The following is a 23,883-nucleotide window of genomic DNA, read 5'->3' on the forward strand; positions in this document are numbered from 1 at the left end:
ATATTTCAAATGAAAGTGTAAGAAATTCTTTAATAGATGGTGCTGTGAAATTTAGCTCAGCTTTGAAACTCTCCTTCTAATCTAAATGTTCAGAGTTGGCTTCAGACCATGAAGCAAAAAGCTTCTGTCACTCCTTGCGCTTTGGAATTAACAATTAACTTTTGGATATTTCCTTATCCATTTCAGTGTCCAGTTCTCTTTGAATTGTGTTCAGCCTTAGCAGTATTCAAGGGAAGCAAGTATCGCTCACATCATATAAGAAATTTTTTCCTTTAATCCACACTGAACTTAAATAGATATCTCACAGTTCTCAGTCTGTGAAATGAAGAAAACAGAATATTGTAATCTTCCTTCTCTGGATTCTTCACCCATTTACATACTTCTACTGTCTCTTCTGCTATTTATTATTATTCAAAGTTGAACAATACCAGTCCTTTCAATTTCTTTCTGCTTTGTGCTCATTTATGCTGTGTGTGATATCTTCAGATTGATGTGATCTATCTACCACTGTTCTCCTTTCTTGTGCTTTGAATACCACACAGGCTATCACTAGCTTTGCATGATATAATCCTGTGGGATTAATAAGATTAATTTTGTTTTACGTTTTCCAAGACCTTTCTAAAGTTCTGTTTCATGGCTCTGATGTCAAAGCCATGCAATATAGCTCTCCCTAGGCCTCCTTGACAATGAAAGACTATTTTTCACAAATTTAAAACCCCTTAATTCATTTCAATGTCACTCTGTTTCTTTAAAAACTCCCCTTGATTTTCAGATGTCCCCCTTTGGGCAAGATGTCTTTGATCATGGCCCTATTGTCTAGAAAAAAAAAAAAAAAAAGATATACTGAAGAAAGAAACATAATGGATTGCCTTCCTGCACTCATGTGCGCACAGACTGGGTTCTGCTTCTTCAACATTTTGAGCCACAGACAGATCATTCACTGCGATCTGCCCCTTTCCTAGAAAGGCCCAGAGTCCTCCAGGAAACACGTTTTCTCCACATTGAATTCCTGTGCCAGACATTATCTGTTTAATTCATTTGTTCCCAGCTAGGATGCTGTATTCGTGACAATGTGGAGTAGACCCCTCTGGAGGGCAGCGGGAGGGAGGGGGAGGCAGATGAAAGGAAGGAGCAAAGAATGAGGGCTCAGCACGAGGGATGCTGCAAGCACAGCCGAGGCACTGACAGGCAGAGGAGAGGGGCAGGAGCTGCCATATGCTCAGACCTCTGTGCTGACAGAAAGAAATTTTCTAGGGGCCAGAGGGGAGAGGGCACAGTGGCTGTGATGCAGGAATCCAGTGAGTTGAGATTAAACTGTGTCTGGGAGCAAAGACCCTATGAACAAGGACACAGCAGGCAAGGAGAGAATGATAGATGAACTCTTTTTATATCCACCCTGTCTCAACCTTCTCACCTGAGGTTTTCTCTGTGTTGATAAAATTATTATTTTGCTTTAATTTCCATGAAAATCTGGGTTGTGAGTTCAAAAGCCTTTCCAGCCTTCCCTAGGCAGCTCACTGCTTGGAGCTCTTTGCTTCTTCAGACTGGAACTGCTCCACCTCAAAGCTCTGGCCAGCCACAGGTCCCAACACACTTCCCATATTTCTTCATATTTTCCCACAAAAACCAAAACACATTCTAGGGGCTGCATTATCTTTCCTGGCTCTTTTAAATAATGGGCAAGAAAGCAAAATAACACAGTTCTTCCCCTAGAGCTGATATTGATGGGAGCACAGAGTCCTTTGTTCTTAGTTCATACTTGCACAAAACATCCCATTAAAGTAAACCTAAGTTATTGTTTTAATAAGGCGTGCGTCATGCCTGAGAAAAGACTTCAGGATTTGGTCACATTGCTGTGGGAAGGGTGTTGCTTTTCTGGGAGTTGCCATTCCTCAAGGTGAGGTAAATGTTCATGCCAATAGGGTAGGAACCAAAAGCCCAGACTTCAAACTGCTTCTGAAAATAAGAAATGCAAGGGATTTATATGCTATCTTTGTATAATCTTTCCTCTCAAATTCCAAGTTCTAATGAAGAAAATAAGCTACTATGTATTAAACCTTTGGGCAGATTTGAAGCTGAAAACAAGATATGATCTCATCCTGACCATAACACCAGACTTCCCTTGTTTTACACGGAGCTTGTTTTGAAGCTTATTTTGAGTTCATTTGGCAATCAGCCACATTTGTCCCTTTTCTGTCTCAATTTGTCCATTTCAATGCTGCCATCTTGTGGGCCTACTCAACTGTCTGGAAGATTCTGAAATAAGTTCCTTTCTGAAGCTATGTACTATACATTTCAGCAGAAATCCTTTCCTGCCAAGGACATTCAGTTAGTATGTCTGCCTAGCCTTATTTTTGTCTAAATCTTATTGTGATTTGTTGCAAAACATTGCACAGTTATGGTACAAATAGATATTAATGACCAGCAATATGTTCGATACAAAAGGCAGAGCTTTCCTTTTGAGTCATGTATGTTACAGCACAATTATCAGCTAATATGGGCAAAACAGAAGAATTAATATAACCAAAAAAAAAACCCAAAAATTTGGATCATAAGGAGACAAGAAACAACCACATCATTTAGTAGAAATAGTCATTCTTCATCTGTTTCCCAGCAGGGCTGCTCTTGCTAGAGCTCCTCAGAGTTTCAAGTAGGAATGGCTCTGTTGGTGGCCAAATGCATGCATTCAGTTTTGAAGTACAAAATCTGAATTATGCAACTGCTAATCACATTTCTTCTCTCCTTTTCCCCCTTCCCCTGCAGAGCTGCCACTATACAACTTCAACTGTGCCTTTGGCTGGGGATCCCAAAAGACTTTGTGCCACTGGGAGCATGACAACCAGGTGGATTTAAAGTGGGCAATCCTGACCAGCAAAACTGGACCAATTCAAGACCACACAGGTAATCATGAGTTTATGATTTAGCCCTTTCACACGGGAAGAGATGGCTGTATTTAATGTAAATGTGCCTTTCAAAACCAGAGGAAAGGGAGCTATGCTCATGATATGTAGAGGTCTTTTAAGTGAAACATCCCAGGTGGATGTATTTCCATGCCCTCCTCTTCTCCAGCAGGAGTTGGAGATTATAGCCATCCCTTTGCTCACACGGTTTTCCCAGACATATCACCCTGGGAAATTGATTGGTTAGTTTTGTAGTATCTTAACTCCTAGCTTTGCATAATTAGGCAATAAATATGCTGCTGGCTAGTGGAGAGGGGAGGGCACTACATGACCTGCACAGCCTCTTGCTTTAGTATTCTCTCTTGCATATGTGCAGATTAATCAAATGTGTTGAGATTAATCCCCCTTCCCACTTCTGCAACCCCTTTGCCTAATGAGAATGACAAGGAAATTAGATAAAATTGGACTTCTAAAATTCTAAGACACTTTAAATTGAATTTTAAGACAAGTACGGTAGTTTCAGGGAAAAAAAAAAAACTTACAATACTTTGACTATAAATGGCATTGTACAAATAAATGACATCAAATTAACTAAATGCAGTTAGCTGAAATGAAGGCTGTAATGGTGGAAAAATTGATGTAAAGTGAAATGGCTCAGTAGGATCTGACACTGAAAGGAGGTTAAAAGCTATGCTAGCCAGAGACTGACAAAATCTAAAAGGCATGCATAAGTAAAGCTCTAATTAAGACAATGAAGACAGAGTTCCTGACCTAGCACTGCAATAATATTCTGGAAATAAGAGCTATCTGCCCTTTGCCACCAAGGATTATAGAGGGACTGAACCTATCTTCCATCAAGAGATGAAGAAATTATAATCTTCAAATGAGATTTTGTAGTTTCCGATGGGTCCTAGTAGTGCAGAAGACTTATTTGACTTATTTGATTTGATTTGTAGCCTCGCTCAGTAAGTCTTAAAAGCAGCCCCTTTTGATGCTTACTGTGCTGACTTGAAATACCTGACAAAATTTTCCTTCACCTGTAAGGGCACCTTCACCTGCTGAGTTTGCCATTCGCCTTCCAACAGGTACAGAGTGAGGGGAGTGGGTATGAGCACACACCACAAGCACTCTGAGCAGCACTGCTGTCCCAAACGAGCCCCTCAGCCCCACCATTAGACATCAAGGCCACCCTGGATGCTGAGAGAACCAAAAGAGCAGTTCCCAGGCACATCTTGCTCTCTGCTGCACTTGTATAAATCTGAAGAAATTCCACAGAAGCGTTGTCCAACAGCGATGGCTTTGTGGCAGCGGGATATGCTCTATGTTACAATTAAATCTGGCCAGAGTTAGGTCTTCCAACTGAGACAGCCATCCTAATGCTGTGATCCTTTTTCTTTTTTCCTCCCTTTTGGTTTCCCTATCACCATTTTATTATGAAGTCTGCACATGTTGTGCTGCCCTCTGCACAAAAGCAGAATTGGAAACAACATACACTGCTGTTGAGGAACCAGAACAAGTTGATACTGCAGTAAGATAGAAAAATAGGGGGGGGGGAATAATTCAGCAGGCTAGCTTCTGTCTAGCCTGCTGAACTAGGGCTGGCTCTCTCCAGGAGGTGCAGGGTGACTAACTGAGCATACGCTGTCACACCTAACATGCTTTTGCCTCCTTCCCTGAGCAAAATGCCTTGTGTGTGCCATGTAGTGAACATGTTACAGTTCACTCTCAGCACAAAACATCTCAATAATCTGTCAAAAGAAATAAGCCCCTGAGAGCACATCAGTTTTTCTAGAGCTCTCAAACCAACACTTCCAACTCCCTGAGTTGTGAGGTTTGACCCATCAACACAGAAAGAAGGTAAAATGATCGGAGGTGGCTGGGGCTTCTTAGGTAAACAAGGAATATGAAAGTGGTTTGCTGTTCCTAACACAGTCCTTCTGTCACAGTAGGAGATGGCAATTTCATTTACTCGCAAGCTGACGAGAGCCAGAAAGGAAAAGTTGCCCGACTGCTGAGCCCCGTGATTTCATCTCAGAACTCTGCCCACTGCATGACTTTCTGGTACCACATGTCAGGTGCACATGTTGGCACCCTGAAGATCAAACTGCGGTACCAAAAGCCAGATGAATATGACCAGGTGCTGTGGACCCTGAGTGGGCATCAAGCGAACTGCTGGAAGGAAGGACGTGTTCTTCTTCATAAGTCAGTGAAACACTACCAGGTGAGCTTGGCTGCTACCACTGAAACTACAGAGCCAAGGCCAGTCAGACTCTGCTGGTCATGTTTCATACTCTGTAGCAGAAAATGTCACTGAAGGATTTATGTGGACAGTATTATTCCCACAGATGAGGCACTGTTGCTGTGACAGTAATAATAGTGATATATTTCATGATGTCTCAGATGACAGTGATACAGGGCATTTGTTATTGAAGGCCAAATAAAGAGTTTAGAAATCATTTCTCATATGTCACAAAACTACATCCTTGCCACAGTTTTGCTGCAGCTGTAAAAGTCTTCAGTGAAGTTATGACATTATATAAATTCACATTTGCAGAAATAAACTCATAATGGCTCGCAGTGCAAATTGGCAGGCCATGATCAAAGAACATGTAGATGTAGCATCATGACAAGTGAATATGTGTGTTAACAACTAAGATATCCTGAATGTTGCAATTGTATTATTAACAGGAAAACAATGTGAACCTTATCTTATTTTGCCAGGTGGTTATTGAGGGAGAAATTGGAAAAGGAACTGGAGGAATTGCTGTGGATGATATTAAAATTGACAATCACGTAGCACAAGAGGATTGCAAAAGTAAGTATGAATAGAGAAAATATATAGAAATCTCTTCCAAAACGTTATTTATTGTGTTTTAATTGCTGTTTTTATCTGTGAGAGAGGGATGGATACTTACTGGCTATATAAAAAATTTTGCACCTAAAACATCATGATCTGGCCCATAGCTTTATTCATAGTAAGTGCCACTGGTGTTACCTCAGCACCACAGCAACAGTCATCTTTTGGATCAGAACTGGCATCCTACTGACATGAGTCAGAGAATGTTGACATTCTCTCATGTCTCCTTATATTTTACATTGCTGCCCTTTTTAAATTTCTCTGCTTTTCCTAATGCTCTTCCCTGTTTTAACTAGTGCTCAAAATTCAGTTCTATTTCTTCACTCTTTTTACATCACTTAATACCAGACCTACTTGAATTCTATTTTAAAGGACCCTTACAAGATACACAGATAGGGTGAAATGGCCTATGCTCTCTCCTCTACTGCCCTGTAATTCTGAGATTGCTGGGTTTCACCTCCTAGATACATGGGACAGGAACTAAAGTTAGAACATGGCCTTTTCCACACCTAAGCAAGGCTATTCCTGTGGTACTACTTGAGATATCTTATTTCTGGCCAGTCTTGAGTTATTCCAGTCACTGCTGGTCACAAGTGCATTGCATATTGCACGTAATTTAGTAGCAGCAACCCCAGATAAACGCAAGCAACTGAACCCTGTCCTCCATGATGGAGATGAAGCAATGACTTTTGTAGGAGAGAGGATAGAAATGGGAACCCTCAGCACTACAAATGTAAACTTACACCATGCAAGTTTACAGCAGAACTGATAGCAATCATAGAGGTTGTTCCTCATGTTTTGTAGCTGATATCTTTTTGAAGGTAATATGACAGATTTCAGCTACATGGTAATCTCACCTCAAGATGAAAAGGCTGCACAGTCTCTTTTTATCACACAGTACATCTCCTGGGGTTCATCATATGCCACCAGAGTGACAATTACCAGGAAAGAGAAGCAGGACACATAGCTTGGTCCTCCTTCTATGTCCTCAGTGACAAGAAGGGTGCTTGGAACACAGTGATGGTATTTACCTGACTCCACAATGAGAGAAGAAAGTAACTTCATTTCTACCTCCATATGTTTTGCTTGTTCCGATGAAACGCTGAGAAAAAAATTTGGCCTAAGGGAGCTAAAGCCTAAGGGAGCTCAGTCGGAAGCCCAAATACAAGTGGTCTCACTGCAGTGAGTGAAACTATTCTTGTGATTAACTCTGTCTATGCTGATGAAGTGTTATGGAATTGGGCTCCAAATTTGTAAATACAATGAATGAGATGCTAATTCATCACACTGATTTCCCTTTCTGAGGCATGGGAAACCCCTGCTGATAACTAAAACTGTGCCAAGTCTAGGTGGAGAGTTTTTTTCATCTTTCTTTTCTCTCCGTTAATTTTCAGAGCCCATCATAATGAGCAGTACTGTCAAGCTAACATAATGATGCTCTGACACAGGAAAATCTGCAATACCATTATTGCCAGCATGATAGTCAATCAGTGTTTGTAACCCTAATAATCAATGTCAATTCTCTTTGCTTCATTAGAATCAACTGATGTGGAAAATGAAATAAATGAAGAAGACCAAGAAAGTAATCAAACAGGTAAAAAATCTGCTGTTATTATTAAAAGGAAATAATTCTGAAGTGTATTTTCATGCAAATTTGTGTATTCTATTTATGTTTAGATTGGTTCTCTAACTGAATATTGTATTAAGGTTTTTTGGTTTATCTAGAACAGATGCTAAGAAGGCTTACATTAATTTGAAGGATGCAGTAGTTTTATTCTTCTGTGTCTTATAAGCTTATGGGCTTTTTATTATTTATACCTGTCTCAAACCTTTCTGATTTTATATGCATCATTTGTTACATTGTATATATATATATATATATATATTTTTATATATCCATGCACACTATGGCCTCTTAATATTTTGTTACCTAGAAGGCTTGTCAACAGCTGAAGAAACAGCTATCATTATATCTTATGATTTATGACCCATGCAGTGTCTAGGTAATTAGGCTGAATACTCCTTAGGCTAATTGTTTCACAGACCTGGCTCAAAATGTCATTTTATGACCAGTCTACCAAAGCATTATCATTTTCAATGATGATAGCTGTAAACGGATCATTAAATAGATCATAATTTTCATATTGTCCCAATAATAAAATATACTTGCATTTGTAAGGCAATGAGCTTCAATTTTTTCCTGTTACAGTCAACATCATTGATTTCAGTGAAAGCAGGTTTGTCCAAAAAGGCTTTTTGGATTTTCCTGCCAATGATTAGCAGAGTTTTCAAGCTTATTGGATCTATTTCATAAACTGAAAGGGTTGAGGGAAAATGTTACAATACCCAGTGAGTGTTTACACAAGGGGGCAGAGGGATCTTCTGTGTCAGTTCTGTCACTATTTCCATTTCAAGTACCAATCCTGAAGTCAGTGAAGTGGAGACGAATGTAAACCAGCTAGGGGTTCCAAGCCAATGTCTAAGGCTATAAACATTCAGCCTGAGCTAAATAACTTTTAATTAACATTTTTGAGCTAAATACTGCAAGCTGGCAAAATATAATCAAAAAGTCTGGTTATTCATTCCTAAGACTCCCACTTAATCCAAGGCAGAATCAGACCCTCACTAACAAGCAGCAGATGCAAGGATTGGAGAACAGTGTGAAAAAAATCGACAACTATTTGGGTCACATCATAGTTTTTAGCTATTTATGACTATCTCCAAGATGCTTTCAAATTATGTAGAAATTTATGTCAAAAAGCTTTCTGTCCTTTCTCCAAAATTCCAACTCATCAAACAAAGTACTAACTAGAACCAGTTCTGAACATCTTGCAATTCTTTACTCCCTTTCAGGGTTTACACCTCCATACAATACAGGTGATGACTATGATGATAACATCTCCAGGAAACCAGGCAGTGTCCTGAAGACCTTAGATCCAATCCTTATTACCATCATAGCCATGAGTGCCCTCGGGGTGCTTTTAGGAGCCATCTGTGGAGTTGTCCTGTACTGTGCCTGTTGGCACAATGGGATGTCAGAGAGGAACTTGTCTGCACTGGAGAATTACAATTTTGAACTGGTTGATGGCGTAAAACTGAAAAAAGATAAACTAAACACACAGAATTCATACTCGGAAGCATGAAGGTATAAAGCGACTGGAGACATTTCAGAGAGTCGGGATGGAAGGACATAGCTCGGTCGTGCTGGGGAACTGTTGATCTTCTTTTACTGTACAGGCTGAAAAGTGCATTGATGACACTGAGCCAAGCTTTTCTCAGGAGCTTCAATGAGTGTGTAACCGATAAACATGGACAACAATTTGTGTTAACAATCTGAATCATGTACAGTCTGCTTTTTCTGTTGGTTTTATTTGAAATAATCAAACGCTGGTGTTGAGACCAAGTATGATTGATTTAGAGTTCATTTTGTCTTTCTTTCTCTCCCTCTCTTTTGTTTTCCATTAATGGATAATTTTGGTTTTACTGTGCAAAATCCAAGATGCTGTCACAAAATTTATTCAGTGGGGTCCTTTGGATGGACATGCTGTCTGTAGCTCAGTGCCCAGAAAATATTGGAGTAACAGCAATTTAGTGGACTCCTGCACCTGTATCTGTGTATAATTGCTCGTGTTGTGCATAGGCAAAGAAGGGTTAGGATGTTTTTGAAAGTACTGCTGCATCAGTACTGATATAGTGTGTCAGCTCTGTTTACGAAGCAATACAGTCAAATTTTATTGATGTTTTTCAGTGTTGTACTAAATTTTGTGCTTGTGAACTCCATGAAAGAGTATGTGCCATCATCAGACACAACTGGTAACCAAGTGTACTGCCTAAAAACTAAACAAAAAGTCCTTGGCACTGGCTAGTGTATGTCCTCTCAAGTGCCTTTTTGTTTGTACTGCTTCTCATTGTGTTAACATTAACTCCAGCTCTGCTTCTCGGCAGTTGCGCCCCTGTCTTTAATCATATTCTGGTGGCTCATTGACTAAAAGAAAAGTATATTTTAGTGTAAGAAAGCAGCCTCAGCAAGGCAATGATCACATTTGACAACATGGCTCGATTGTTCTGCTTTCTGTATTTCAACTTCATGTCTCTTGACCCTTTTGTATAAAGCTGCAATAGCCCCTGTTATTGTTCTTTCATATAGAATGTATTTTCAAATGTAAAATTTCTCTCCCTTTCTCGTCTCTTTCTCTCTCTCTTCCTCTCTCTGAGTAGTTTGCATAAGCATTTGCCATTGCCAAGGAAAGAAAACTGCAGCTTTAACTTGCTGGTAATGGCAAAGGATTTTATTAGAGTTTGTGATTAAAAATAAGGGAAAATTCTTAACTTTACCCTCCAAAGTCGAACTTTGGGTTTCTTCTTAACAGCATAAAGTGACAGTATCTTTTTTCCTGAAGTCATGAAACATCTCTTTTATCCTGAACAGCTTTCCTGTTAATTACACGAGGGAAAATTATTCCCATACAGCAGAGATTGCCTTTAAAATGAGAAACTTTCCTCCTCCTGCCCCTACCTGAACCCAGAGTTCTGTTCTCTCAGTAAACATGTATTTTCATGCTAATCAATGCTAATTGGGCTTACACATGAGTCCTGAGAGCAGAATAAAATCCCACAGTGTATGTAGGATATGTTTTACCATCCTGATACATCCCATTGGCATACCAGGAGGTTTTTGTTTGACCAGAACTGCAGATAGTGACAACTCAGTGAGCTGAGTAGTGTAAGCTGACAGAAAAATGTGTTTGACAATTATGTGGCAATTTCTTAATATTTTAGAGCAAATATTATTGGACAAATAATATTCAACAGCCTATGCAGCTGGTCCAACAGGGTAAAAAGAAACAAGATCTTGTTGCCCTCCAGGGTGCACAGAGGGCAGGGGCCCAGAGGGATCACTCTCCTCCCACAGATGCAAGGGGAGCCCCTGGATTTCAGTGGGCTCCCACACACAGCACAGCCATAACTGGGGAGGAAAAAGGCAGCTTTAACCTTCTCCTGGGTATCTACCAACCAGCAGATAAAACCAGTGAAAACATGGGGAAAGGAATCTCCTGCAAAGTGCTGAACTCGTGTTTCCTCACTGAATGCCCTGACAGAGACAGGGAACTGATTGTGACTTTCTGAATTAGTGTTTTCCAGACAGCTTTTGTAGTAGAGCAAGGAGCCAGTCCAGGATTAGGACTAAAGAAGGGCTAATTCAACCTTGCATTACTAGAGCAACAGAACCCACAAAGCATGTAGAAAATCCACCAGTAGCTTAGAAATTTAAGAATAGGGAGAGTAGTTGGAAATTAAAATATGAGTTTGGAAACCGAGAGTATTTAATTGAAAAAACAGTGGACAACTGCTACTTCAAATGGGTTCTAAAGGCAGAGACTATAATGAATATTCAAACACCCATTTAGATACCTGAATTAGAAGAGCTACCCCAGGGTCTGGACCCCAGGTCCTCCATAAGGTAAGACAGAGCAGCTAAGGCCTGAAAGTTAGGCCTAAAAGTTAGCCCACAAAATGTCCCAAGTGATGAACTCACTTTGGCAGAGGCAGAATTTTCGTTTGTATCCAACAGTGTAATTTGACCATAATGTTATCGCAGCAGCTAGTTAATTAACCCAAAGAAAACATGGACTTTCAAAACTGTTTTCAGCACACCACCACCATGTGATTCAGGTGTTAGGGTCTGTTCTTCTTAGCTGAAGTCCACTAGTCCTGGCTGTGAGTTACACGCAGACGTTGCCTTGAAGATAAAATCCCACTGAAAGCCCAAGGCCAAAATCTTTTGAAATATTCCCATGGTTTTCAATAGATTCTGGACCAGGTCTTGGTTTTTATCTATTTGAACAGTAAAGATGGTGGTTGGTGGGTTTTTTTCTTCTTTTAACATACTAATAATAGGGAACGTAAAAGAAATATATCTCCTTTGTGGTCTTCAGACCTTACTATAATAATGAGGATCTAGCACTGAAGATTTGATTTCTCTGAAGGTAAGAGAATGAAAGTTGCCCTTCAAATAAAGGAAAAATGATACTGCAACTTTACATTGAAAAGTATCTTGCACTGATAAATATATTTAAGAAAATTATATGTTTATAAAGTTATTAATTTGTAAAGGCAGTGTTACAAAATGTTCAGTTTATATTGTTTTAGATTGTTTCATAATTTTTAAAGTGTAAAATAACATATTTTTTTCTTTATTGAAAAACTATAAAAATCTTCTGTAGTAAAATGATTTCATTTTACTGGTATATTATTGCTTCATGTTTTGTACCATCATAAAACTTTGTGCAAATTTTTTTTACAGAAATTTTTATTTTCTATGACAATATGACACTTGTAAATTGTTTCAAAATGAACAGCGAAGCCTTAACTTTAAATGACATTTGTACTCTCAGACACTGAGTAGCATAAAAAAATCACATAGAACTGAACTGTAACTTAAATTTCCAAACTATGACTACTACATTCCAAAGAAACAGTTGAATTAAACATTTTCATAAAATATCCCATACCTGATGTATTTTATTATAGTCAAATGGATTGGTTTTATTAAATGGCTGGTTTTATTTACCATCTTGCAACAAGCTTGATGTTTTATTCAGAGTTACATCTGTTGGTAGGCAACTCCAACAAACAGACATCTTGGTGGGACCATTCAGGTTTTAGGATGGAGGAATTCACCCTCTACCTCCCCAGTTCTCTCTCCCTGATGGAAGACATTCCCACTACAAGCCTTACTTTTAGAAAGGATTTATGAGAACAAATCTGCCACTACCACTCTTGGGTTGCAGTTCACCTCACTGACACAAGAAGCCCAAGCCTTCCACCCTCTGGATGCCATATACACCCCTTGTGGCTTGCTCTTAGGGGGCTGATTTTTACCAGGGAGTAAGGTCTGGTTTTGCCAAGTTGCTCCACTGAGTCTCTGCTCCAGTAGTACTGGTGGGTAGGTACTAGTACTGGTAGGTACTAATAGGTTTGTACTGATGAGCTCCTGTGAATTTCCACTGAAGTCATCATGACTTACCCAACCATGGCCAAATCTCCTAACACAAAGCATAAAAGTTGCTGATGGGAGCAAATGCTGCAAGAGTAATCCACTGAGACTAATTTGGCCTTCAGCTGAGTACTGAACTAATTTGTGGAACATATGCTCATTGATAGGGAGACCGTCAAGAATTTTGCACCCAGACCAGAAGTTTTGAATTGCACATTTCTGGTTTTATGCAATATTTGCCTATTTGTTTCTTTTCAATACTGAGCAGTCTCCACATTAAAGTTTGTCAGGTCTTTTCTTTATGTTATACATATGAATACTGCAAATATTGTCAGTATGTGACTACGTTAAGAACAAAAATTTTACTTTAGCTACTTTAAATCTCCTGGGAAAAATAATGTACTTATTAGCACTGATTTGGTGATTGCTGACAAAGTATGAAGCCTTTTTTCCTCAAGATAGTGGTGCCATGGTCACCTGTTTGAAAAATTAAACGGAACTACAGCAATGTTCCTGAGCAAAACTTGGCTTTGTGGTCAGAATAGGGATTGCTTTCAGAAGACAGAAGTGAAGGTTGCTGTCCATATAATCAATAAATCCAAATTCCTTAGAATCCACTTCATTGCACTTTGTTTCTGTTATAATCAGCCACGGGGCTCTTTGAGGAAAAATCAATGGCAATGCAGTTAATTAGTGAAAAAAATAAATCTGTAAAGTGAATCCATTGAGGATGAAGTTCAGAAAAGAGAGACGAGTATTTTAAGTTAAGAAAATTCTCTTTCTTTCATTTAGGCTAAATTAATTAGCCTAGAAGCTAACAACTACTTAGCATTAAACCTGCAATTTTCCACACTTAATAGGCTGCGTAAAGGAAAGACAAAAGTGGTACAGTGAGATCTGAAGTACATTTCAGAACGTAACTTGTAAAGCTGAAAGAAAAAGAAGAGAAGATGGAATTAACAGGTGGGTCTGCTACAGACAGGAGTGCCAGGAGTGTATAAGTCTGAGGCTTATATATTAGGCTCACAGCCTGTAAAGAGGGTCTTTGGACAGGAAGAGAAAAACAAAGCCTATTATTATTTCACCAATCAAATGTACCAGTAGCTACATAGTCGGAGTGTTGAGCCCAGACCCATTTCCTTGCCTTTTGACAGTACAGAAAATACAATTATACCACAAAAGACAGATACATGGGAGAGGCAAGGGCAGCACAGCAGATGTAAGGCTCTCTGGCATAATGGAAACAACAGCAATGCCTGACTGCACAAACGTGCTGCTGGACCAGAGGTGCCTGTCCCAGTAGAGATGAAGGCTCCTCAGTCCTCATAAATTAAATTTTATGAGGCACATGAGGACTTAACAGATGCATACTAGTATAGCACTAAAATTGACCCTTGTAAGTTTTTTCCTGTGTACAATTAGTCTATTTCCAAGTCAGTCCCCTAACCCACTTTCCCAAAGTCAGATGTTGAAGTTAGTTTTGATTTGATCAGGCAATGGAATGGACTGCCTGGTGAGGTGGTGGATTCTCCATCCCTAGAAACATTTAAAAAGAGACTGGATGTGGCACTCAGTGCCATGGTCTAGCAACCGCACCGGTGGGTCAAGGGTTGGACTTGATGATCTCTGAGGTCCCTTCCAACCCAGCTAATTCTATGATTCTATGATTTTCAGATCATGGCATCTGGATGTTAGATTCCAGAAGGAATTACTCTTCCCATTCCTTAATTGTCCTTTGCAGTGCATTATAGCATATTGGTGCAAGCAACATAAATTTGTTAGAGCTTGAATTTCTTCTTTTATATTATTTTATGCCTCAAGTCACCCATAACCATAAATTTATCTACAAGTGTTTGTTAAATTATAAAATTTATCTAATTTTTTTGCTCTGGGATACTGCGTATAGCTGTTTTATTTGTCGATTAATCCCCCTGCAGACCCTAATTACTTTTCTACAGTAGGTCAGTTCTCTATATACATTTCTATTCTCATTGCTACACACAATCAAATTCTAATCTTATCACCTGAGGACTGATGGTATCTCAACATTTATAACTGAAAATCTCATTTAAAAATCTTCTGGTATTTTTCACAGATGGATGCAGTCTTATAATGTGTCCAAACCTAATTCCACCCTCAATAATCATATTCTCCTATTTAAATTTACATTGTTTTTATTCATCTCTCAGACATTTGATTCATGTCCCTGTCATCGTACAGCATCACCGTGCACCATTCACTGTGTTTTATTACAGACAGTTGTGTTTCCATAGTGAGGTGGGTCAAATTGAAAAAGGAATTACAGTCTTACTGGAGCATCGTTGGTACCAGACAGAGAGGTCAGGCAGTGCTCTCAAGGGAAGAAGGTGTGGAGGAGGCTTTGCAGGGTTTGGCAGGTGTTTCCATGACAAAGAATGAGGGATTTAACCATGAGAGACTGGAGGATGAAAGGCTTGCCTGAGGAAACAAGTATTTCAAGTAACATGAGCTGCAAATTGAATGATCAGAAAACTCCAATGTTTAGTACTTTGATTTTTCCCTCAAAAAAAAAAAATTACTTCACAGTTATAAAAAAATTTCATAATAGAAATGTCTCTGGCAACTGTTATGTACTTTTACATCCTCAGGCACAGAAGAAGGGAGTGTTGTTACCAATCCTCCTGTTAGCTGAACCTACATGGTGGCTTTCTACACTCAGATGCAACAAGTGTGGACATTTCTTTGAAGACCCAGGCAGCACCTCAGGACTATACGATTGGCATTCTTTAGGCACCATTTTTATCCTGAGTGCCTTTACTCCCTTCCCTTTCCTCTCTAACATGTTGGTTTATGCCATTTGTTTCAAAAGTAAATTGCCTGGGCTGAACTACTGGGTTTTTATTACTTCCTACTGTTAATATATTTTTTCCTTAGTGCAATTTATTCTCCCTCACTGCTCAAATACTTTATAAACATTTCCCTGTGCATTACTATGCATTACATGCATAGCATGAAATAGCCTCACCCAGTGTCTCACACACTGCGAGAGATAAGAGCCCACCTAGACCCACCCCTCCTATTCCACATCCCTGCCAGGGCTGTGTTTTCTAAGTTAGGGACCCAGACACTATGACTTTAATAAATAATCTACCTTTCAGGGGCCCTCAATGTTTTCTACACCAGTCTTGATATCTTTGCATTAATTCATTAATTAAATATTAATACCAATCTTCCTACCAAATATTTACTTACCAGCTTCATAACTGTTAGCATACCAGAGGGAGTCACACTCATTTTTCATTTCAGGTCTACAAACTAGACCCCAATGTTTTATCTTTCTCTCCTTTTAACCTTCTAATATAACTCTGTTTCCCATAGCTCTATAAGCAAGGGAAAAAAACCTGAGAAAACTTAAAATGAAGGCATAGGTGTGTCCACTTTCTATCTATGTGACTGAAAGGATCAACTGAATATGCAAAAAAAAAAAAAAAAAGGGGGGGGGGTGGGTGGATTTTCTCCTGTACTGTTATTTTGTGAATTAAAGAGGAAAGCAACCAGACTGGTTGGAGCTGGTGTCTGAGATCCCTGGGAAGTAGTAAGGAATCAGCCACTGAAGCCTTCTGAAAACTGTACTGTAACATCTGGAAAGGCTCAACAGTTCCACAAAGTGATGGGGGCACAGGATCATTGAAGTAGTCAGACCATGAAGATATTGGTTTAGTCCAAGAATGGCTGACAAACTGGAAGAAAAGCAGGAAAATATTTAGTGTTAAGAACAGATGAGAAAGGATCTCCTTATACTAGGTTCCACTAGTTTCCCTTTTAAACACTCCTCAGAAGGCAGGAAGCAAAGCAAGGAATTAATTCAACTACAACACAGTCCCACCTACAGCTCATGTTGACTAATTCCTGTCCTACAGTTATCATGCAGCTTTGAGACTGAAGCAAGAAGCTGGTTGCCACCACCCTTTGTGTGAAAGATCTCTGACCCTCAACGCCAGCTCCTTTGCATGTCCTCAGAATAGTTACATGCAGGAAGTGATACCACTTTGCACCCATTGCCCACATTTTAAAATGCACTTTTTCTTGCCATACTCTCTTCCTTTTCCATGTCTTTTCCTTTTCCATGTCTTTGACCCTTCTTCTTCTTATGAAAAGGCCTTCCAAATAAGCCATGCTTCCACAGATTCTCCATCTTGCACCATGCAAGTGAGGGTCCCAGTGAGGGACCAGACCTCTCCTTTGCTCAGCTGATGCTGCTCTGTTGCCCCAGCCCCCCTGCCCTGATGGCTGTTTTGCACCACTACCTTGTTTGCTCTAGGAGGTTACTGAAAGTTCATTTTAAATCTAGACTCTTATTTCAGTGCCATAATCTGTGGGCAACTAAAGATCATCTTTACTACTTTTAATGAGTCTTTTCACAATCTATTCCCTTTTCTTCATGCATTCTGAGGTCTTAAAGTGGTCAACTTAAACCCATATATCTTGATAAAGTGGCTGAATTACTGCTGCTGAATGGTAGGCCATTATCTACAATTAGTTTATGGCTCTTAATAGCTATTATTGCAGAAGATGGATTTCTCTGTAGCGTAAGTGTCTTACTACAGATCCTGTTAGCACTCTTGCTTTTGAAAAGTCAAGTGGTAGCTGCCTTCTGGAAAAGATCAGGTTACTCTCCAGCCTGAAATAAACCGGTACCAGCTTATTACACTGTGTAGTAAACAGTTTACGTGCAATATAAGGACTATTTGGTTCTTTGTCATGTACTGTATGTGATATTGTAAATGTGCATGGCACTACATAGACAACCATACTGAAGAAAAGGTGTGAAGTTGTCACCAAGTAGCTTCAGAAAAACACCAAACATCTGTAAGTCAAAAGCAGGGGATGTAGCAACTTCTCTCAGAATAGCAGCTCTTCTTTTTCTGTTTATAGAAGTATGGTGGTTAGAACAGTTAGAATAATAAGTGTGTGTCAGTTCACTGGAGAAAACTATGGATTTATGAATCTCCTTGAGGAAGTGCCTTCTGATAAAGGACATGAAGGAGCAGAGAGTAGAAGCAGAGTAGATGGGGTCATGAACTTCATTTTACTTCTCATCATGAGTAATAGTGCTAAACTGATAGTCAGTCAGATCTCTCATTTTCTTTAATTTAACGCTATTCTTTTTGCTCCTTGCATTACTGACCCTGCATTATAACTGAACCATGTGTTTTATTGCAATGCTAAGCACTGCTATAAATGCATATGAGCAGATTTCAGTGTTTTTTATACTGCAGAGTTATGTGTGGCGAGTTTTGTTCGCTTCATATAAAGAACCATCTCAGAGCTAACAGCTTGTATTATTTTAATCAAGTCTCGTTTCACACAGGCTGTGAACTGTAATACAGATTGCTGTTTCTTCTGGGCCTCAGATATAATGCACAGCTCAGCACAAGCCTGACCTTTGTGGTTCTATATGGGCATATACTCACTGAAGGCACTTCATTAGGTACCAACAGCAAAGAGCTTTCAGCTGCTGATGATTAGCAATGGATACATTCTAAGCAATAACACAGTGTGTGCATATTAAATATAGTAAGCACACAGATATACATATCTCCTGAGACACGACCATGATCCTACAACAGAAAGTGAAGAAGTACTAGAAGTACTAGCATAGAGAGTTTGCCTACAGGTAAAGGTTTGTGTGATTATCAGACATCTGAAGGTTATACTCAGGTTTGGGGATTCCTTGTGACAAGGTAATGCACTTAGAAATGCAAAGAGCTCTCTACAGGCAGAACTATTTTCAAGCTGCTCTCATGTTGCACTTCTAGCTCAGTTCCTAGCTCAGATTCTGTAGACTGAAAAGAGTCTTTAATATTCAGCAAATATTTTCCCCCGCTACTTCATGCACACATTTTTTGAGCTAAAGGAACTTGTATTTAATGTTTATATTGTGATAGTGCCTACGGGATGACAAAATTGTGGTCCTGTAGTGCAAAACAACATGAAAAGTTACAGAAAATGTACTTATGTACAGATAATGTGCCTCACAGACGGTAACTGTAATGTGGCTGCTGTGAGCATAGAGGGTTCTGAGTGTCTTTCTCATGCACCTTTATTGCCAGCTCTGTCTCATGTATCTTCCAGGGCCGTTGCTGTTTGGTTTTGGCTTTTTTTTTAAGAGCAATACATGGAAAGTATGGAATGTAGTACAAATGTGACCAATTAGCCTTTAAGGGTAGCATTCAGCTCATCTACCACTGGCTAAGTTGGACATCATCTCCAAATTGTAAGTTATATGCACTGCTTCTGACACCTATCTCAGGATGGGGTGCCATTTTCTCTTAGAGTATCAGTTTCTTGTGTATAGAACAGTCTAAATTAATAGTTCAGATTTAAAGTTATATATTTTGGGTGGGTCAAATCAAATTAAGAAATTCCTAACTGTTTCTAGTTATCAAAAAAATAGTTGTGGTTTTGTTCAGTTTCCCAAAAATCTGAATCACTTTGACTGATTTTTACCATTGGTCCACCTGCTAACCCACTAGCAGAAGCAGAAGATAACCATTTAGATTACAGTAGGACTCTCAAAACTCACAGGTTTGATTTCAGTAATGGAGGCAAATACACAGTGTGAGAGTAGGTAGAATATTGATTCCTTTATTATCACCTACAGCATTATGATATGCCTTGAAGAACTCTTAACCAATCCACATACTTAGGCAGACTTGGATCTGGCTGTCTCTTATTGCAAGTCTAGAAATAAGAATTAAACTAGGATTTTTAAGGGCTTGTTAAATTTGCTTCTTAAAATGGTTTTGCTCTGACGACTACAAGCTAATTATACTGTGTTCCTACAGTGCTGCAGTTTAGACTGATCGTTGCCTACCTCACGGTCATCTATTCATCTTCTCACTTCCACCTTGTGTTTTGGTTTCATTCTGACCTACATGTATAACTTCACACACAGCTGTAGGTTTTTTCTAGGAGATTTGATCTACCTGCAATTTTATTCTCTGGTACTCCTTCTGACTCAGTGAATACAAAGTGTATCTGTCAGAAGTGCTCCTCTTTGTTCTCTCTAGGAAGTCTCAAACTTCTGCAACTTAAGGCTGATTTCATAAATTCTCATGCATTTCAAACATTATTTTAGATGGTTTGTTAAGTATTTTTCTCAGCAAGAAACACACTTATGTCCATGACAGGCAGCATGAAGGATGACCCAAAATCACTATCTGCTTTTGATACAGGACATATTAATGAAACCTGACAGAACCTTGAAATGACCTGGAAGAAACTATCAGAAGTGTCAGTAAGCATTATTATAGAAATTGTTATTGACACCACTGTGCTTGCAGTGAACCCCAAGATCTTTTCCTATAACCTCATACTAGGAAAACTCATATTTCTCATCTGAATATGCATTTTAACACAAGGTTCATGACACATCTTCCCCCTTTTTGCACTTATGTGGTCAAACAGGACAAGCCCCAGTATATGTCATTTAAATCACCATCTTGATGAAGTTTGTTCTGATTTTTTAGTGCTTGCTACACCAGACAGAGACAGAGACAAGCATATTATCTCCATGTTACTTTTCAATATATCTAGGAATCTCCACATTTCAAAGGGCTTTGATTTTCATCACTTCCAAGCCCATTTTCTGTTTTTCCACCTTCACTGTGCAGAATGAAGATATTGATTTGTTGCTGCTCTCTTCAATCACTCTAAAAAAAATGTCTTTTTTTTTTCTTTTATAATTATTGCCTCAGGTCAGTGCAAGTTCTATAACAAACACAAATGCATATAAGAGACAGCTGTGATCCCCTAGGTACATATGTTATCAAATGGCTGGAAGATATTGTATAAACAAATGCAAATGTTAGAGAAATGGGAAATGGTTCATCATTTCCAAGTCCTTTAAATAGAACTAGGTAGACATCCCGAAATCTGCCAAGCCATGCTGAACTGGGAAAAGCTCTGAGCAATCAAGATGTCCTTGATCTTTCTGCTAATGGTGCTGCCAGAACCAATCCCATGGGCCTGACTCAAGTAGCCAAAACAATCAGATGGAGCTTTGAAGAAGAAATGTTCAGGCCCACTGTTACCAGCTGAAAAACAAGGACAGGATTGTCTTAGAGGATTATTAGCAGACAGGTAATAAGGGACACAGCAAAAGGAGATTGTAGAAAAACTTCTAAAATGCAAAGTAAATGCTAACCAATTGCAGAAGCAGGAAAAACTGGTCATTAGTCATTCACACACGTTTTCAAATACATGTTTTTCACCAACTTTTGCAAATTCAGTATAGTAGCTGATGCTACCATATGAAAACCAGGACCTGCAAGTTTATAATGGACATTCAGAATGTGAGAAAACCTCAGACAAAAAGTTTCATATAAATACTTTTACTACCAAATATATATATAGCAACTTTTTATATGATTTCCTAAAGCTTTCACTCCTCAAGCAGCTGAAATAACTTCTGGCCCCTAAACATGTTGTTTGGTGCATAACTGCATGCAGATACTGGTTCACTTGAGGCACCTAGCTCATAGAACTCAGTAAATGTCCAATTTAGCTGTTCTGAATTGTTGTCTGTGAGAGTTTATTTCTGTCAATACAAAAGAAATGTTATAACACAAGTTTCCTTTTCTCCTCTCCCCCAAATCAGTTCCAATACTCAACTTCGGCTGTAAATTACTATTCAGTGTAAGCCAAAATCTCAAGAACTTGCTGGCTTGTTTGCTATTGGCAAATACATTGCGATCATTTAGCAGTTTTTCAGGGTTTTTTAAACTCTTTTGCTCTTAATTGCACTGGAAAGAATGAAAACAGAGGCAATTGATTAATGTGCACATAGGATCTGTTCAAGATTTTTGACCCAAGAACCTGGTGGCCATCATGCGCAGCAGCATAAATAAGTAACATTTTAAAATACATCTGTAGGATTTGGCATCATGTCAATATTTCACACACAACAAAACTATGTGACTGTAAAATGTATTTGATGGCCATTGGTAGTGACAGGACTTGTCTTTTTAAATTTCATCTCATCTCTAGAGTAATTGAACTTTGGTGCAGCTGCTGGAAGCTCAAGTTCCACTTTCTGATACATCATTATCCTTTTATTGTAAAGACTTCACTCTTTTCCAAACACTGAAGAGCAACGCAGGACCAACTCTGAGAATGAACGTTCCAAAGATCATGGGTATTTTTAGACCTTTAAAACAAGCTAGCTCTGTGGACTGAATAAAAACATATCTTCTCAGCCAATCAAGATTAAATGATCGCCTGAAGCAGGGGTTTGTCATTGTGAGAACATTTTTAAAGCTTGGTTTGAAACCTGCTAGAACACAAATTCAAGTATATTGAAAGAAGCACTGAAGAGCAAATAAAATACTTTATATGTGACCCTAGATTCTCCATGGACAGAATGATTAAATAAAAGTGAAGTAATTCATTAAGCAAAGAGGTTCAGTGCAGTTTTCTAACATGTCTTCATCTCTGCACAGACAACTGTTTCTATTGTTTTCTTTTGCTTGTGAAATAGAAACAGTTGTCATCAACACTCTTGGCTTTTCAGTAAAACAGAATATCTGGCTGTGGCAAATTGTCCAGTTTCTCTAACTGCTCAGTGTACAGATTCAGCTGTATCTTTTCCGAAGACTGCACTGAAAGCCTAACAAGAAGATACACAATTTAGTCATATTACTGCCTCCAGCACTTAATTAAAGAGGGTGCTACTGGAGAAGTGGATTTAATCCCAGTGTTTTAATTAAATTCTAGCTTGGCATAAATCCACCTGTCTGGATTCAATTGGATATAGTTCTCCTCCCATCTTGCTCCAGACATTACTGTTGCCCGCTCCCACTGAACCGCAGCACTGGTTCTCCCATTGCATTTAAGCACAAATAAAGGCAGCCCTCAAACACAGAGAGCCTCTTAAATAAAGGGATGTAGCATCAAAGTTACAATTTAAGCCTGAAGTGTCAGGCTTAACAAGTGCTGAGTTACAGCAGTGAGATTCATCTTCATTCTCTCTAGTCGTCCAAAAGTGAGGCCTAAGCTAGCCAGCCAGTTTCCTTCCGTGAGTAGAGAGGGGCACTTCCAGATGGCAATTCAGCTCACAATTCTTGGATTTCTATCTTAGGAAATGACAAATCCCCAGTGTACTCCAGCAGTCATGTAGCTACACACCACCACTGACTCAAAGCTTCTTAGTTAATTAGAGTTGAAATGTCACCATCCGCATTGCTCACCACACCCACAGCCCTAATCCTCTCTCACATCTTGCTGTTTCTGCTCATCCTTTCACTCCCTTCTTCAGGCATAGGAAAAAAACTGTTGAAACATATTTGAACTTCTGGAGAAAATACTGCTGGTAAGGAGAGAGCACAGAGCATGTGACTCATTAGATTTTAGAACTACAGAAAACCAGACACATCTGAACACAGATACTGGTCTGTACCAATATGATGGCTGTTTCCCCTTAGGTGGCATATGTGAGATACTGAGACTACACCCACTCCCCACATGAAAGCAAATACTAAGAAATGCACATGTTTACCAGCCTGAAAGTTGTGCCACATAATACCAGTACGATATCAGTACTCTCAGGCACTTGCCAGTTTCATTCTCTGAAAAGCATTTGCCCCTCTCGGTTCACCTACCAGTTCTGCCGTTAAAAAGACTTTTTGCCAGGCAACAACATTAGTGCCCAAGAGGGAGATATTGGGGGAGGGGGGGGGTGGATGTGGGAGGGACAGAAGAAAAGACATTTCCTACTGAAAATAACTGCATAATTGTGGTGAATCATACCACAATGTTCAATGTGGCTTGCTGAGCTTACTTGAGTCCAGCATTATGAAACTAAATGTATTCAGTTACCTGGCAGGAGACAAATGGCTAACCCAAAGTTGTATGTGCCCAGATTCATCCTTATAGAAAATTACAAAATAGCAAGAGGTATCTTTTGTTTTGTTGTTTTAATTTAGAGTATGCAAAAGCTGATAGATGCACAAGGCTTCACACAGAGCAAATTCTGGAGATCGGAAAGTACCTTGTAAACTCATTTGAACCTCAAGTGGCCAATAACCCCACACTGCTAGGAAACACCCTGAACTACATATTCACACAGATAGTCCAGAGAGTGATTATTT

General features: G+C 39.2%; 1 protein-coding gene across 4 annotated transcripts in view; it reads left to right on the forward strand.

Moving 5' to 3' along the window:
* NRP1 (neuropilin 1) overlaps positions 1 to 12,327 on the forward strand; it is a 108,607-nt gene extending 96,280 nt beyond the window's left edge. For 2 of the 4 annotated variants that reach the window (XM_071734847.1, XM_071734845.1), the window contains exons 14-18: positions 2,764 to 2,901; positions 4,850 to 5,121; positions 5,622 to 5,715; positions 7,295 to 7,351; positions 8,611 to 12,327. In XM_071734847.1, the coding sequence (XP_071590948.1) occupies positions 2,764 to 2,901; positions 4,850 to 5,121; positions 5,622 to 5,715; positions 7,295 to 7,351; positions 8,611 to 8,900 (851 nt within the window). In that variant the 3' untranslated portion in view covers positions 8,901 to 12,327. Of the gene's footprint in view, positions 1 to 2,763; positions 2,902 to 4,846; positions 5,122 to 5,621; positions 5,716 to 7,294; positions 7,352 to 8,610 lie in introns of all 4 variants that reach the window. The other 2 variants (XM_071734844.1, XM_071734846.1) reach the window with 1 other exon arrangement.
* The last annotated feature ends 11,556 nt before the right edge of the window (positions 12,328 to 23,883 follow it).

This window comes from Heliangelus exortis, chromosome 2 (assembly GCF_036169615.1).
Source record: "Heliangelus exortis chromosome 2, bHelExo1.hap1, whole genome shotgun sequence".
Classification (NCBI taxonomy): Eukaryota; Metazoa; Chordata; class Aves; order Apodiformes; family Trochilidae; genus Heliangelus; species Heliangelus exortis.